The 14217-nt window shown below is 41.9% G+C and overlaps 1 protein-coding gene across 1 annotated transcript in view; it reads left to right on the forward strand.

The window, feature by feature from the left end:
• Window positions 1-3481: 3481 nt before the first annotated feature.
• MARCHF11 (membrane associated ring-CH-type finger 11) overlaps window positions 3482-14217 on the forward strand; it is a 125405-nt gene continuing 114669 nt past the window's right edge. The window contains exons 1-2 of the mRNA XM_036896684.2: window positions 3482-4133; window positions 5300-5455. Of these exons, the coding sequence (XP_036752579.2) occupies window positions 3609-4133; window positions 5300-5455 (681 nt within the window). The 5' untranslated portion in view covers window positions 3482-3608. The remainder of the gene's footprint in view (window positions 4134-5299; window positions 5456-14217) is intronic.

Consider the following 14217-nt stretch of genomic DNA (forward strand, 5'->3'; position numbering starts at 1 on the left):
TATTTTGGAAGAGCCTCCAAAAGAATTTTTTGATACACTGAATGTATGATGTGAAAAATTAAAGTCAAGGATGGTTCCAAGGATTTTGGCTTAAGTAACTGGATAGTGAACAGCTGGTTTATTGGCATAATGAAGATTGGGAAAGGAGCAAGTTTGGGTATTATTTGCTTTTGGACTGGTTAGTTTGAAATGGCTTTTAGGTGTCTTAAGTCACTCAGTGGAGAGGTTAGAATAGGAGCTTTAAATTGTGGCCTGGTCTGTACATGGCATTGTGTTGTATGGTGCTGACATCTCTTTAGTCTGGTGTACAACAAAGTTATACTCTGCATTGAGTACCTAAAATATGCAGTTTCCATTTCACTGTTCTCTTTAAAAATCACCCTCCCACCCACACAACATAACCTTGTTGTTTTATAACATAGAGCTCTTAATTTCTTTTCTCCCAGATATTTGAAGGCAACTGAGAATTCTGTGTACTGTATACTCAGTGGCCACAGAGACAAAGTAATGCACCCCATAGGGGCCAACTGAAAAATTTTGGACCATCGCTAAGAGCTAAACCTAGAGAATTGAAAAGCAATTCTAAAGAGCTCTCTGGGCTAACCTTCCTCTGTTAACTATTTTTGGAGGGCATGTTAAGGTCATCACCACTAATCTAGCTTCAAGGTCATTTTGAAAACACTCTCACCTAGTGTAAACTGGATTGTTTTCTATCTAACATCCCTAACGTGATTGCAGGGGACAGCTCCAGGGTGTGATCACCAAAGCAGTTCGAGAATAACTTACAGATACCCATTAATATCACTAAACAACATTCTGGGATATACTTGCCTGGGTTCCTCCCATCTGTCCCCATCCTTGAAGTCAACTCAAGAAACTGCTGAAGGGTTGCACTTTCATAATGAAAGACCTCTACTGATGAAGGGTCCATTTCACTCTATGGTAAGGAGGCTGTGGGGAGGTGGAGAAAGGACACTTTCAACAATTTGTTGTATTATTTATATCTTTCTCCTCACTTATATAGGTTCAGGCAGTCTGGATGTGCCTTTCAGTATTTGCTCAAATTGATAGAATTACTTCTTCCTCATTCATTTTTTAGCTGGTGGATACATGTCAGTTATTGGATGGCTGTCAGTGGCTGTAGGTTCCTTGATGTTCTTTATGTCTGTGTCTCTGTCCTCTCTTCCTCTTGGGTGCCAGCAGCTGAGAGTGGTTCATCATTTCTTTGCTCCCCATTGTTCCCTATGTTTACAGCAGAGGATGCACTAGGTTACAAAGTGTTTTTCCTTGATGCCATTGAAGATTCACTGACTTAACTCAAGATCATGAATGAATTTCCCCTTTTCATTGACGGGTCAGCTTTGATCACACAATCTGGGAAACAATGTTTTTATGTGGTTACTCACCATATAAAGTTGATGTTCTCTTACTGGAGTTATTTCTCAGAAACAATCAACTGAGAGGGCACACACAACATTGTGACCGTCACCTTCGTTATCCCTGTTACTCTGCTATCTGCGTCACTCTGCAGTTTATACAGAACCCAGAGCTTTTATGTTGTGCTTCAGATAATAATGTACTTCATCACACCTGATAGAAATTTACCAGCAATAGATTGAATTATTTAGGTGTTTTTTTTTTTTTAGCAATTTAAGACACCTTTTACTTCAAGAACTTGGGATCAAGCTTTATGATTATCTTAAGACTGTGGCAGTACACAAAGTTGGACAATACTTTGACAGGTGAAGACTGATGAAAGCAATCTACACATTTCTTCAATGTGATAAATTGCTAGGGCATTCGCAGATTATTATTTTTAAAATTGCTGCCTGTCACTCTGCTACCAAAAATAAGCTAGTCTGAGGAGGCTAGGTTTTAGAGGACATTCCTGGGAACTATTTCATCCAGGAGCATTCGTGACAAAGCATTCTTGAGTTCTTTATTACTTATCTCTGCTTTCCAACCAAACCAATTTCTGTCAAAAGAGCTGGGACTTTTTTTTTTTTTTTAACCAAATATACTTCTTACTGCCAAAATGTACAATGGAAGAATTAATTTAAGCTGGTAGTTTATATCAACCATTTCAGGACATCCAACTATTTATTAATGGGAGTCAGTGCCGCCAAACACACCATGTAGTATGCTGTTTTTGGAGGCTAGAGAGAGAGGACTGGAAAAGAATCGTTCGGTGTTTGTGCTGGAAAATATGAAGTCAGAGAACTCAAAAGGATTTTGTTAATTGTCCTGTGACCTTGAACAAGTTTCTTTGCCTGTCTGATCCTGGGTCTTCAGCTCTGAAATGCAGCCAAAAATTGCCACCCAGAGAGCAAGTAACGTTGTGTCAAAGACGTTAAAGTGCTACACTAGTGAAAATCACCATTGAATTGGATATATACAGCCGATGCTTTATGACTTTATACCGTCCGAATTTGTAAACTCCTGCATGTGCTCGGTTTTCCGTCTAGTTCCTGGCAGGTAAGGTACTTTATTTTCAGAAAAGAACTAAAGACACTGTTGGCCTGCCCGAAGATGAGTCTCAGATTTTTCAGAGTTGAGGTATAAAGAAACTGGCTTCGCGCAAGTTTCCAGACCCGAGACCCGAGACCGAAGACTGCAGCCACTTCTGGAGATGGGGAGGTGTTATTCGAGTTCTTTATAAAACGACAAGGGAGAAAGTGACCACCGACCACAGAACCTGAATTCATAAGGGTGATTTCCCAAGAGATTTACAATGTCACCATGATATTTACAAATCAACGGGATACTCTCTGCGGGGGAGGGAAGGGCCGAGGAGGACGCAAGGCAGATTCAGGGGCGAGACAGAGGGCGGGCAAAGGTTCAGGGACTTCTGTTTTTAGGGTTCTGGTGGAGCAGTGAGAGTGCCGTTGCGGGAGAGGGTTCAGAGTGCTGGGCCCGCGCGCCCTTCCCCACGCCCCTGCTCAGCCACTCGGGCGCCCCCACCCCACGAACGGCGCAGGTTCGTCCACCCTCGCCCCACCCATCCCCGCGCCGCCGCATCCCACGTGCCGGCGGGGTAACGGTTTCAGGACCTGCGCTCCGACCCCTCCCCCCTCGCGCTCCCCAACGCCGCAGTGCCGCGCGGTTTCGAGGGGCAACCCGCCCCGGAACCGACGTGAGCGGCCTCGGGGCGGAGTCGACGGACGCGGCTGAGGGATTCCCCCACCCCCTGAATTCCGGCCCGCGTCCCCGCACCTCAGCCCGGCCCGCCCCCTCACACTCCCCTTCCCGGAACGCCCCCTCGCTCCCCCGACCCCGCGCCCGCTCCCGCACACCCCTCCTGCGAGACCCACTCTGCGGCCGCCGCCCCCGCGGCGGGGCTCTCACGCGCAGCAGAGTTCGGTGCCGCCTCCCAGAGCCGAGCTGGCGGCTCCGCGGAGCAGCAGCCTCCAGCCGCCGCCGCCGCCGCCGCCGCCGGGCCCTCCGCCCCTCCCCTTCCCGCTCCCGGCCCCCGGCGCCCAGTTCGGCTCTCCCTCCTTTCCCTCCCTCCGTCCTCTCTCTCTTCTCCCCCAGTCCGTTCTCCCTTCGTCTTCAGCCCAAGCGCGGCCCGCCAGGCGGGCTGGCAGGAGGGCGGCGGCGGCGGCACCACCATGAGCCTTGAGGGCGGCCACAGCGGCGGTCGCTGCCACGGGGCGCAGAGCCGGGACCCCGAGCCGCCCCCGCCGCCGCCGCCGCCGCCGCCAGCGGAGTCGGCCTCGGACCCCGCGCACCCGCGCTACCTGCCGCCGCTGCCCGCGCCGCCGGTGCTCTCCGAGCGCGCGGCAGGGCCGGACGAGCCGCCGACCGAGGCGGTCCCGCGGCGCAGGGGCGCGGAAGAGCTGCCGCTGCCCCTGCCGCCCGCCGGCCAGGAAGGGTCGGCTGCTGGCGACCCCGGGGAAGGGCCGAGGCGCCCTTCGGAGCCGGCAGTCCCTGAGGCGGCGGCGGGGAAGGGCGGCCCTGGAGAGCCTGAGGCCGGCGCGGGCGCGGAGGGCGAGCGGCGGGGTGCCGGCGACCAGCCCGAGACGCGCTCGGTGTGCAGCAGTCGCAGCAGCAGCAGCAGCGGCGGCGGCGACCAGCGCGCCGGGCACCAGCACCACCAGCCCATCTGCAAGATCTGCTTCCAGGGCGCCGAGCAGGTGAGGCCAGAGGCGCCCGGGCTGCGGGCGGCGGACTGTGGCGCTGAGCGCCTGCGCGCGGAGGGCGACTTTCAGCACCGCGGACAGCGCCTCGCCTCCGGGTCCAGTCCCCGGAGCGGCGGTACCGTGTGCTCCCCGCTGCCTCTCTGCGAAGGCAGATACAAACGCCCCGCTGGCAAACACGAGGTCTAATTTGATCTGCACTGTTCTTTTCCCACCTTGTTTTGCAGTTACACATTCCTCAGGTGATTTAATGATAATGCTAAAGTATCTCTGTCGTGAATTACTAAATGGATTTTGGTGCACACATAGAAACAAACCTATATTCCTTTTTATACAAATGTATCCTGAGGCAAATAGTCTTATAGTCTTGGAATTGGGGATGAGTCATGTCAAAACTGAGAAGGGCAGCGCTTTCCTTATTGCAAGTTTTGTTGACTTAATCTCACTGATGTGAAGCAAGTGCGTGTTACAATTTTTACAAGAGAAATAGGAAGTATTTTGACCTTGGGAAAGCACTTTATATTTTCTTAGAAACACAGTTGTAAAACTATAAACTCCATTAGAAGTGTATGCAAACTATGTGAAAGTAATCATGGAGACAACAGGATAATGTATGTCCCTTATGAAATGTGTGGTCTGAGAAAACATTAGGTTTAATATTTTTAAAAGTAAGGAAATTGCATAAGAATATGCAGGCTTTCAGGAATATAGTGCCCCAAGTCAATATTTATGATGCTACATTTAGAAAAAAATAGAAGCATAATGCTCTTGCAAACTACTTTCTGGGATGCCATGCATTTCTTCTTTAGCAATGATTAAGAATAACTGCAGAGGAAATGCATCTGACCATCCACTTAAAAGTTATTAAAGAGATTTAATAGTACAGCTTCTCCCCAAGGGCATTGAGAGCTATATCTTGCAGACATTTTGTATGTTGGTAGAACATTTATGTCGTAACTCTAGGCAATATCTTTGAAATAGTTTTAAGAGTTTAGTTTTATTCCCATCAGAGGTATAAAAATTTAATTTCATTTTCTATGATAGAATTTTATGCTGTATCCTTCTGGGTAAATGGCCTTAAAAGAAAAAAGGAAAGCAAGTGTTAGATTAAAATAGAGAGAGACCCAAGCATAAATATTCATATTGAGCTGTTTTCTTTTCAGGGGGAGCTGTTAAACCCCTGCCGATGTGATGGGTCAGTTCGCTATACACATCAGCTGTGCCTGCTAAAGTGGATCAGTGAGAGGGGTTCCTGGACATGTGAGCTCTGCTGTTACAGATACCATGTCATAGCCATTAAAATGAAACAACCTTGCCAGGTAAACATGAGTGACTTGTTTCTCCCTGAAATCATTTTGCTAAACATGAATGTATTTGAGTTTAGTTATTACTAAAGATACACTATTCAAAAACATTTTATGCAACTCACAATAAAACCAAGATTTAGAATTTGTAGAAATGTGCTTTGAGAAATTTGTGACATTTTTATCTGAGAAATTCAGAAGACATTTTATTTAAATGGCTTCCTTTGTTAATTTGTTGTTTATTGATGAAATTATGCCCATCTTTGTTTCTAAAAGGGCAAGTTAGTGAAATGTCTTTTGCTCCAATTAAACAAATTTACTAATTAGGAATGTTGCACAATTTATTTTAATATTATTTTGTTAACTTAAGCACTGAAGCCCTGGGTGGGATCTATATATGGAAAACATTTGCAAGTAAAGCAAAACTTTAATAGTCTGGAAACTTTGGTTGAACATATTAATTCTAATCTAAATGTTCTTTTCACTTAACCAGGCCTTCTTTCTCATAATGAGGTTTTTATCATAGTCAAATTTGGGCTACTTTTATTTTTTAATGTGTTCAACTACATAGTGGATGGAGAAGTATTCCCAACAGCTACTCTAAACAATAGCATGGAGATTGTGTATATTCCTAAACTTTTTGTGTAATATAATCACATAATAACACAATACCTATAACCCTACAAATGCTCTTGAGAAAATAGACTTTTGTTTTGTTTTGTTTTTTCATGGTGGAACTGATTCAAGTTCTTTGAATAGACTGGTAGAATGTAAAATACAAAATATTAAGAATAACATCTTACTAAAGCAGAATAGTTTGTAACTGATGAGCTCTAGTAGTGACATGGGAACTGAAGTTAAGCAGTCATAAAAGAGTAGGTTGAAAACACAGAGACACAGGAGTACTTGAAGGAAAAGGAAGAGGAAATTGAAAAGTAAGAAGGGGGAAGAAAGTCATATCTGGTGTTACCTGTTTCTATTAAAATTAACAAATTTATTTGCATTGAGCAATATAAAATAGGTGAAATTGTTAGTGATTGCAGAGGGAATCTGGAAGATGAATTACTACTGCATTAATAATTTAAATTTCATAGTTTTAGATTTGTGCAGCCTTCATATAGTTTGCAATTAATTTGTATCTATGATAGTCACCATTTAAAGAATGATTAGCATGCATGAAATGAAAATGTGAATTTTCTCAAGCTGAGTAAGTGAATCATGTTATATTGATGCACACAGGCACAAACCTGACACATTTTCCCAGAACTTCTAATTGATTGAACTACTTGTGTATCAATTTATGGATCCACCATAATTGTCTTGAAAAACAGATGGAACCATGTCCAAATCCCAGGATATGAGTATTATAATTGGATCTACAATAATTTTATGAATAGAAATATGTGGAGATGAGAAATGGAGAGCTTAGGGCTCCAGGGAAAAGTCCCAGGAGAATACAATGGCCAAATGTTCAACAACTGAAATAGATGCTAAGTATATCAAAACCTTTATAACTTATGGTTCCTATATATTCATTTGAGATAATTAATTTTAAAGTAAATAGAAATGCCCTTGATGTAATTTTAAAATAGGGAAGAGACAAGGGGCTGGGGCAAAAAACACTATGAATTCTAATCCTATAACAAAATGTATTGATTGCTACTGTGTTTTTCTTCATTAAAAAATAATCAGTAACTATTTTAATAAGCAATTCTCTAAAGTATGTTTGATATGACCAAAATACAACCAAACTCAAAACTCAAAAACTAATTTAGTATTACTAATACATTTATAATTAATTTTGTTATGACATATGCAAGTACTATCATGATCTGAAACCTGATCTGTTACAGTGAACTACAAAATAATATTTAGAAATGAAGTTGATATGAGTGTGATGATGGTAGCCCAGATTATGCCCAAGAAAATAACTTGCCAGGACTAAATTATATGCATGTAACACTCAGTGGAATGAACGGAAATAAATTATAAGGCTCCCAAAGTGTGGGTTCTTACACCTAGAACTAATTTACTCTTATATAAAGTTTGACTAATAGTCTGAACAGTTCTGTTATGGATGACCCACAAACTGAACATTTACTCTGATTTTTGGATTTCTCCCCTGCTGGCATGATGCCAGTCAGATTTAGTAGTTGTCATATTCATACTTTTATGGTATGGCACAGATCCATTTCCTCATGACTCAGGATCAAATAGGCATGTATTAGGATTCCCCTTCATTTTCCATATTTCTCTGTCCTAAGTATAGAGCCCTCCATAGCTGTGAGTGGGTCGTTTCTTGGATATGAACAGAAGAGAGAATAAATAATAATATTGGGAGAACATTTACTGAACACTTACTCTGTGCCAGACACTGTTCTAAGTGCTTTACGTATACTGATACTGGTATTTAATCTAAATAAAAAACCTAATGAGGTAGGAATATTATTAGCTCTTATTTTTCATAAAGGGAAACCAGGGCACAGAAAAGTCATGTAACTACTATCTAGTAAAAGGCCAAGCCACGATTCAGACTTAGACAGTATGGCTCCGAGGTCCATGGTCTTAGCCACTATGCGCCATATTGGAAAGTATTCTCTTCATCTTCATTATAGTTACCCTTCATTCTGAGTCTGTCATGACTTTTCTTCATAATGCTGAGTCAAGCAGGTACTGGTTGCAACCTCAGTCTTTAACATGGTCTAGAAAAGCTTTGACTATCTATTGCTGCATAACAAACCACTTCGAATACTCAGTCATTTAAAAACAGCTATCGGTTATTATCTCTTAAGAGTCTGGGTTGATTGAGATCCACTGGGAGATTCTTCTCCATATGTGGTGTCAGTTTGGAGCTGTAATCATCCAGGGATTTGACTGGATTGGAGCGTCCAAGATGGCTCACTCATTTGACCTGTTCTTGGTGCTGGCTGTTGGCTACAGGCTCAGCTGGGGATGTCAACTGGTACCTCAATTCTCTTTGCATGCACTTGGACTTCTCACAATATGTTTGTTGGGTCCAAGAGCATGAAAGCAGAAGTTACAGATCTCTTCCAAGTCCCAATTTTGGAAGCGACAGTTTCACATTGCATTCTCTTGATTAAAGCAAGTCATGGGCTAATCCAAATTCAACAGACTCCATCAGTCAAGTCTGTCCTTCTTTTAAAGAGATAGACATCTTTAATCTGCCATAGGAGATAGCTTCTTAAATGGCTCTACCTACCTTCTTTGGTCTCTGCATTTGGTCCTCATCAGGTCTAGATCCGTCAGGAGGCATCACCATAACTTCGCTCCCAGGGCTCAGAAACAAAGGTAAAGTCAACTCTGTTCAAAGTGCTTGATGCATATTCTCAAGCACGTTCAGAAGTGACTACTAACTACAGTGTTCCTCCTGATGCTCAGAGGGACATGGTGACAGAGAAGGGACAGAAGCAGCTAGCCAAGAAGCAGGTGTGTGTCAGGGAAATGTACTTTAATGCATTAAAAACCCTAGTTTTACTTGTTTTTCTCATTGAGAGTAGAATTCTTAAAGAATTTGGGTCTAAACCTCCCCATTTCATTGGATTTTGGTGTTGCTCAGCAGCATGACCCATAGAAATTGATGTATCCTCTACAACATATTTAAACCTTAATTGCTGTATCATTAGCAGTGGGAGTTAATTAAGCCATTTGAAGTAATTAACATGCATTTACCCTCCTACCTACTTGCAGAATCTTTTTTATTGATAACATATTCAAGATGATGCACTAATGATATTTTAAGAGCAAAAGCTAATTCTGTTTTGAATCTCATAGTATGGTATAAAATTAGTGGAATCTAAGGATGTATGAGATCAACTTTATATTGAGATGGTGACATTATAAACTAAAGCTATATTCAAGTGTTATGAATTCTTTCAGTACTTTTGCAAGACATAAAGATACTGAAGAGATAAAATATTGTATGGGAAACGTAAAACTTGATATAAAAAACAGACTATACTGCCTAAGCATAGAAAAATACAATGTTAATGGAAGGTAATAGCTATGTTACCTTGACAAGTTATTTAACTCTTTGTGTCTCAGTTAACTCATCTTTAAAAGATAATGGCACCTATTTTATACATTAAAAATGTAATGTAATTAGAATAGTGCTCAGCATGCAGTAGGTGCCATTTAATGTTGGCTCTGATTATTATTACTTGTTCAGTCATCTAATGGTTGGGGACTGTCAGTTGCTCCCAGCAAGTGCTCACCAGTCCCTGTTGTTTCCTTCAGTCTCTTGTCACCAAAATAAATTTAATGATGCCTCTTTCCATTATATTCTTTATCCCTGGATTTTTATTCCCCTGCTTTTTCTGGAAGAAACAATCTCAGTTTATGACCAAATTTGTTATCACACATAATCCATCAGTATTTTTAAAATCAGATGTTAATGGGATATAATAATCCCAACCCGTTGGAGCATTTTCCCACTCTGGCCGCCCCTCCCCGTGGGTCTTTACTGGAATCTGGGCAGAATCGGAGGGAGTTGTGGGATGCTTTGACATGTGGCCAGGCTCAGGCAGTGCTCTTACACTCATGTGGCAGCCCTCATTTGTGCATACTTTGGAAAGTGTCCTCCTGTTGGCTGGAGGGTGTGTGTAGGTAGCCAGGAGATTGGAAGAGCCCCAAAGATCCCTGGGGGCAGTCACAAAGGGGCACAGGCAGGTGGCGGAGCATAGTCACAGTGAACAGTGCTGTCCATCAGCTTTCCTTCTCCTCCATTACTCAGAGCACTGAGGAAAGGACTAGGAAGGTACTTGACTGGGACAGGATTGAGACTTGCATATGGGCCTACACCTTTGTGGATATGGGGTCCCTGGCTATTTTTACTAGCCTGTAACATTTTTATTAGCTTTCCCCTAGTGCTTTTCCTTTCAACACTTAAAATGTGCTGTCAGCGTCAGTTCTTTTCATCGTGGTGAAAATGACTGGGAAGTCTCCTAGGAGGGAGAATGACTTTGAGAGTGTTTTTCATTTTTATCCATCTTCTTAAAACCCTGGGGTTCATCATGGCAGTTTTGATTTAGAGAGGAAGTTGGCACCAGGTACGTTCATCTTGGCTGATCTAAGATACAGCTTCTGGACCTCTTTGTAAAGTGTTTATAGAACTTTAATTAACTTTTTAAGAGCCCTGTAAACACTGTTTTCCTACATAGGGCTCTGTCATGACAGGTATTTCCACCTTCAGACGTGATTAAGTCATTCTCGCGATGTAGCTGATGTACTAGGAGAAGCTGACACATTATCATTGAAAATTGACTGTGATTTTGAAATGTATTAAGAAAACAGCACATGAACTTTATCAGCATTGCATGCTGTCATTTGAAATGCTTCAAGGCATTTGCATTTTATGGATTAAAAATGTCTACATGCATACAACCTGGTTGACATGGCGAGACACCACCTTTCTTTTACTTTTTCTCTTAGCTGTTGCTCTCACTAACATTCTCTGTAGATTTAATAGCAAATGACAAGCTGATGGGGAAGATTTTTATCACCCTGCCTGAACAACTGAGAAACAATGTTAAAATGTAATATTTAAATGCATATGTCGGCATATTTTATAGGTAGTTAAAAATGTCAGAATAAACAAAAAACACATAAAGCAATTTGCTTGCTTTGAAATAATTTTTGTTTCATTTGCTTACTAATTCTCAAAACACATGAATCTCCATTTTGCTCACTGAAACAGATGAATGATTCTCTACTGAATTAAGTGTGTAAGTTGTACTTTGTGTCCTATGTGTAGGCATAGTATTTGCCACATGTATAGTGATTTTACAGTTTGTCTCCAAGCCAGATGGTTCTGAGATGGTAGCAGAAAGAAATGGAGGCATCTAGGGCATTGTATGCTGGTGTTTGATTTTGCCTTCTATAGAGAGAGGACTGGGGATGATTTTGTCCCAGTGGGTGACACTCTCCAGAACTTTCTTCTCTGCACACATCTACTTTTCTGGATTTTCTAGCTCTTTTTAAGTGTATTTCCATTTGACACCTTTTCTCTTCTTTCTGTCTCGGTCCCTCCACGCAGCTGCCTATAGAAGAGGGAACCTGCTCCAGGATGGAGCTGGGCAGACTTGTTGGACAAAGAAAGCTAGAGTGGCAAGGAGATACAGCAGTGGCTGGGTGGAGGAACCCTCTACGGTTCCCAAGTGTCTTTACTTAAGAACATTTATCTTGTTATTTAAGCCAGAGGTTAGCAGGTCTACTCTGTAAAGGACAGAGAGTAAACATTTTAGTCTTTGAGGGCCATTATGGCTACTATCCTAGTGTTAAGGAAGCCAGAGACGTTTTATTTGTGAATGAACACAGCTGTGTTTCTAGTAAGATGTCATTTGTAGACCCTGAAATTGGATTTCTCATAACCTTAACATGTCAGGAAATAATACTCCTTCTTTTGATCTTCTCTCCACCCCCAACTTTTTAAAATTTAAAAATTCATGGGCATCACAAAAAACAGGTGGTGAGTTGGATTTGGCCCACCTGGATTTGGCTGTAGTTTGCTAACTCCACAAATGGAGGGTCAGTGTGGACTGAAGTGTTTTCTGACCTCTTAGAAAATTAAATGAGTGAAGTGTTTTCAATTTTTTATGTTTCTTTGTAATTTTGAGTGAAATTGTCATAACTTACACCATTTAGGTAATGGTGGTACTGTAGCTCCATAATGAAATGTCATTAACTTCTAAATGTTAAATATTTAAACTGTTGTTTCTTCTAGACAGTTTCTTGGTTGTATCAGGCTCAAATTTTAAATCTCCAGGAGTAGCTTTAATTAAATCAGAGGCAGATGACAGGGGCATCTCCTAATAAGCCCTCAGTATCCGTGAGGGACAGGCCACTGGTTTGGCTCAGTGAGTTTTGGAATGCATGTAAAGAATGTTTGAAAGTCCATCCCTAAAACAAGTCCTCCCAGGCTATCTGCATCCCAACAGATGTGCTTAGACTATTTACTTTTGAATGTCTTAAAGTGATACTTTTTTAGGGTGCTTGGGTTTTCCATGCTTGCCATCTAGGAGGGCAAGCACAGCAGTGAGCGGGACAAGTTTTAGAATAAATTACATTAACAGCTCAATATAGCTTGAGATTCACTTTCTTGGTCACTTGTGGGCATTCAGTGAATATTTGTGGTATGTATGAATGAATGAATGAATGCATAAGTGAGTATTTTAGGAAGACGGACAGAATCCTGGGGGTCATCTTCATATTTCCACAGGGAGAATATGTGTTAAGGAAATCAAGTTGCATTAATTGTTCATACATTAGCCATCTATTGGCTGTTAATTTCAAGTTCATCTTAAATTGATCTTCTAATGATTCTGTTCTGAATCTGCCTGGGCAAATATGTTCTGTTCTTCAGACCACAGGCAAAAACTGTACAGTAATACAGGGATCTATTTTTAAAAACCTAGAATAAAAAAATTTTTTTTCCAGGCAGATATATCTGCTCTTTTCAAAAAATAAAATGTCATGAGAAAAGATCCAGTGAATGTTAAATTATCCATGTGTGACACACTTGCTTTCTTGGGGTTGTCACTGGTTGAAGGATTTCATCTAGTATTTTGTTCAGAGAATTTGAATGATTTGTTGGAAATTTTACAGTATGATCATGGGGTTAGCTGAGCTGCAAAGAATGTCTACTGGGTATAATTTTTTGGTGTGAAATCTGCCACCTGGCTGAAAACAAGGTGAATATATATATATATATATTTTGATGAGTGACTTGTACAGTTGTAACGTTAACTTCAAAAATGATTTTTTACTGGTGATTCAGTCCTCCAACACAGGGAGATGTAGCAAGAGAACAGACTGCTTCTTCCTTGCTCATTTCCTGCTTGGCCTTGGTGTGTGGCTTTGCTGTGATGTCACTGATGTTCGCCAGAGGGGTTGGAACAAAGGATACTCGGCTTCCTTCTATTTTTGGACCTTCTAAGAGTAGAATGGAATGTCTCTCAGGGAAGGCGAGAGTGCTTCCCACCCTTAAGAGCAGCAGGGAGTGAGTGGGCTGATGAGATAATCGCCCACAATTACAAGTAAATGGATGGTAGATGTGGAGGACTCTGGCCAACAAAAACTGCACTGTGACTTGGGCTTCTGTATTCTTGGATATTTAACAATGTCTTCCCAGTGAGTGTAGCTCATAATGCAACAGCTCTTGTACATGATTTAGCCAAATGAAGTTCCCTGTAAGTAGAGGTGGCCAGGCAGTCACGTAGGAAGACAAGACAAAAACCTGGAAGCCTTTCTATACAGGCAAAGTCTTAGAGAACTTATGGAGAAGACATTTCTCATTCCATCCTTCCTTTAGGTGTGGTATGCTCTGAAAACTACAATCTTAAAAATCTGTGCTGTCTCCAGTTTTTATCTCCTGGGGATAGTTCATTTGATTGATGCCACCTGGGGGATGAATCCTTATCATATAATAAAGTTCCACTGCTTTTTCGTTTTAGTTTCACATCCAGTGTGCCCTTTAGTTTCCTTTCTCTATTTTGGTATGCTAATTATGTGCAAGTGGCCAAAGCATAATTTGGGCCCTTTAAAGGGGCCCCACCCCATATGCATCTAGCTCGGATTTCAGGAACCCTTTGGGCACTCCTCTGTTATATATGGACTTGCAGTTGTGCCACGACTGTGAGTTGCAAAATAGTTCAAATACACAAGGAACTATTTCAGAAATTTACAAAGGCTCGCCTTGCTTTGTCCAGCCTGTTAAAAAAAATATTTAAGGAGGCTCACATCGCTCACAGGTATCAGGGGAT

This window comes from Manis pentadactyla, chromosome 2, assembly GCF_030020395.1.
Source record: "Manis pentadactyla isolate mManPen7 chromosome 2, mManPen7.hap1, whole genome shotgun sequence".
Lineage (NCBI taxonomy): Eukaryota > Metazoa > Chordata > Mammalia > Pholidota > Manidae > Manis > Manis pentadactyla.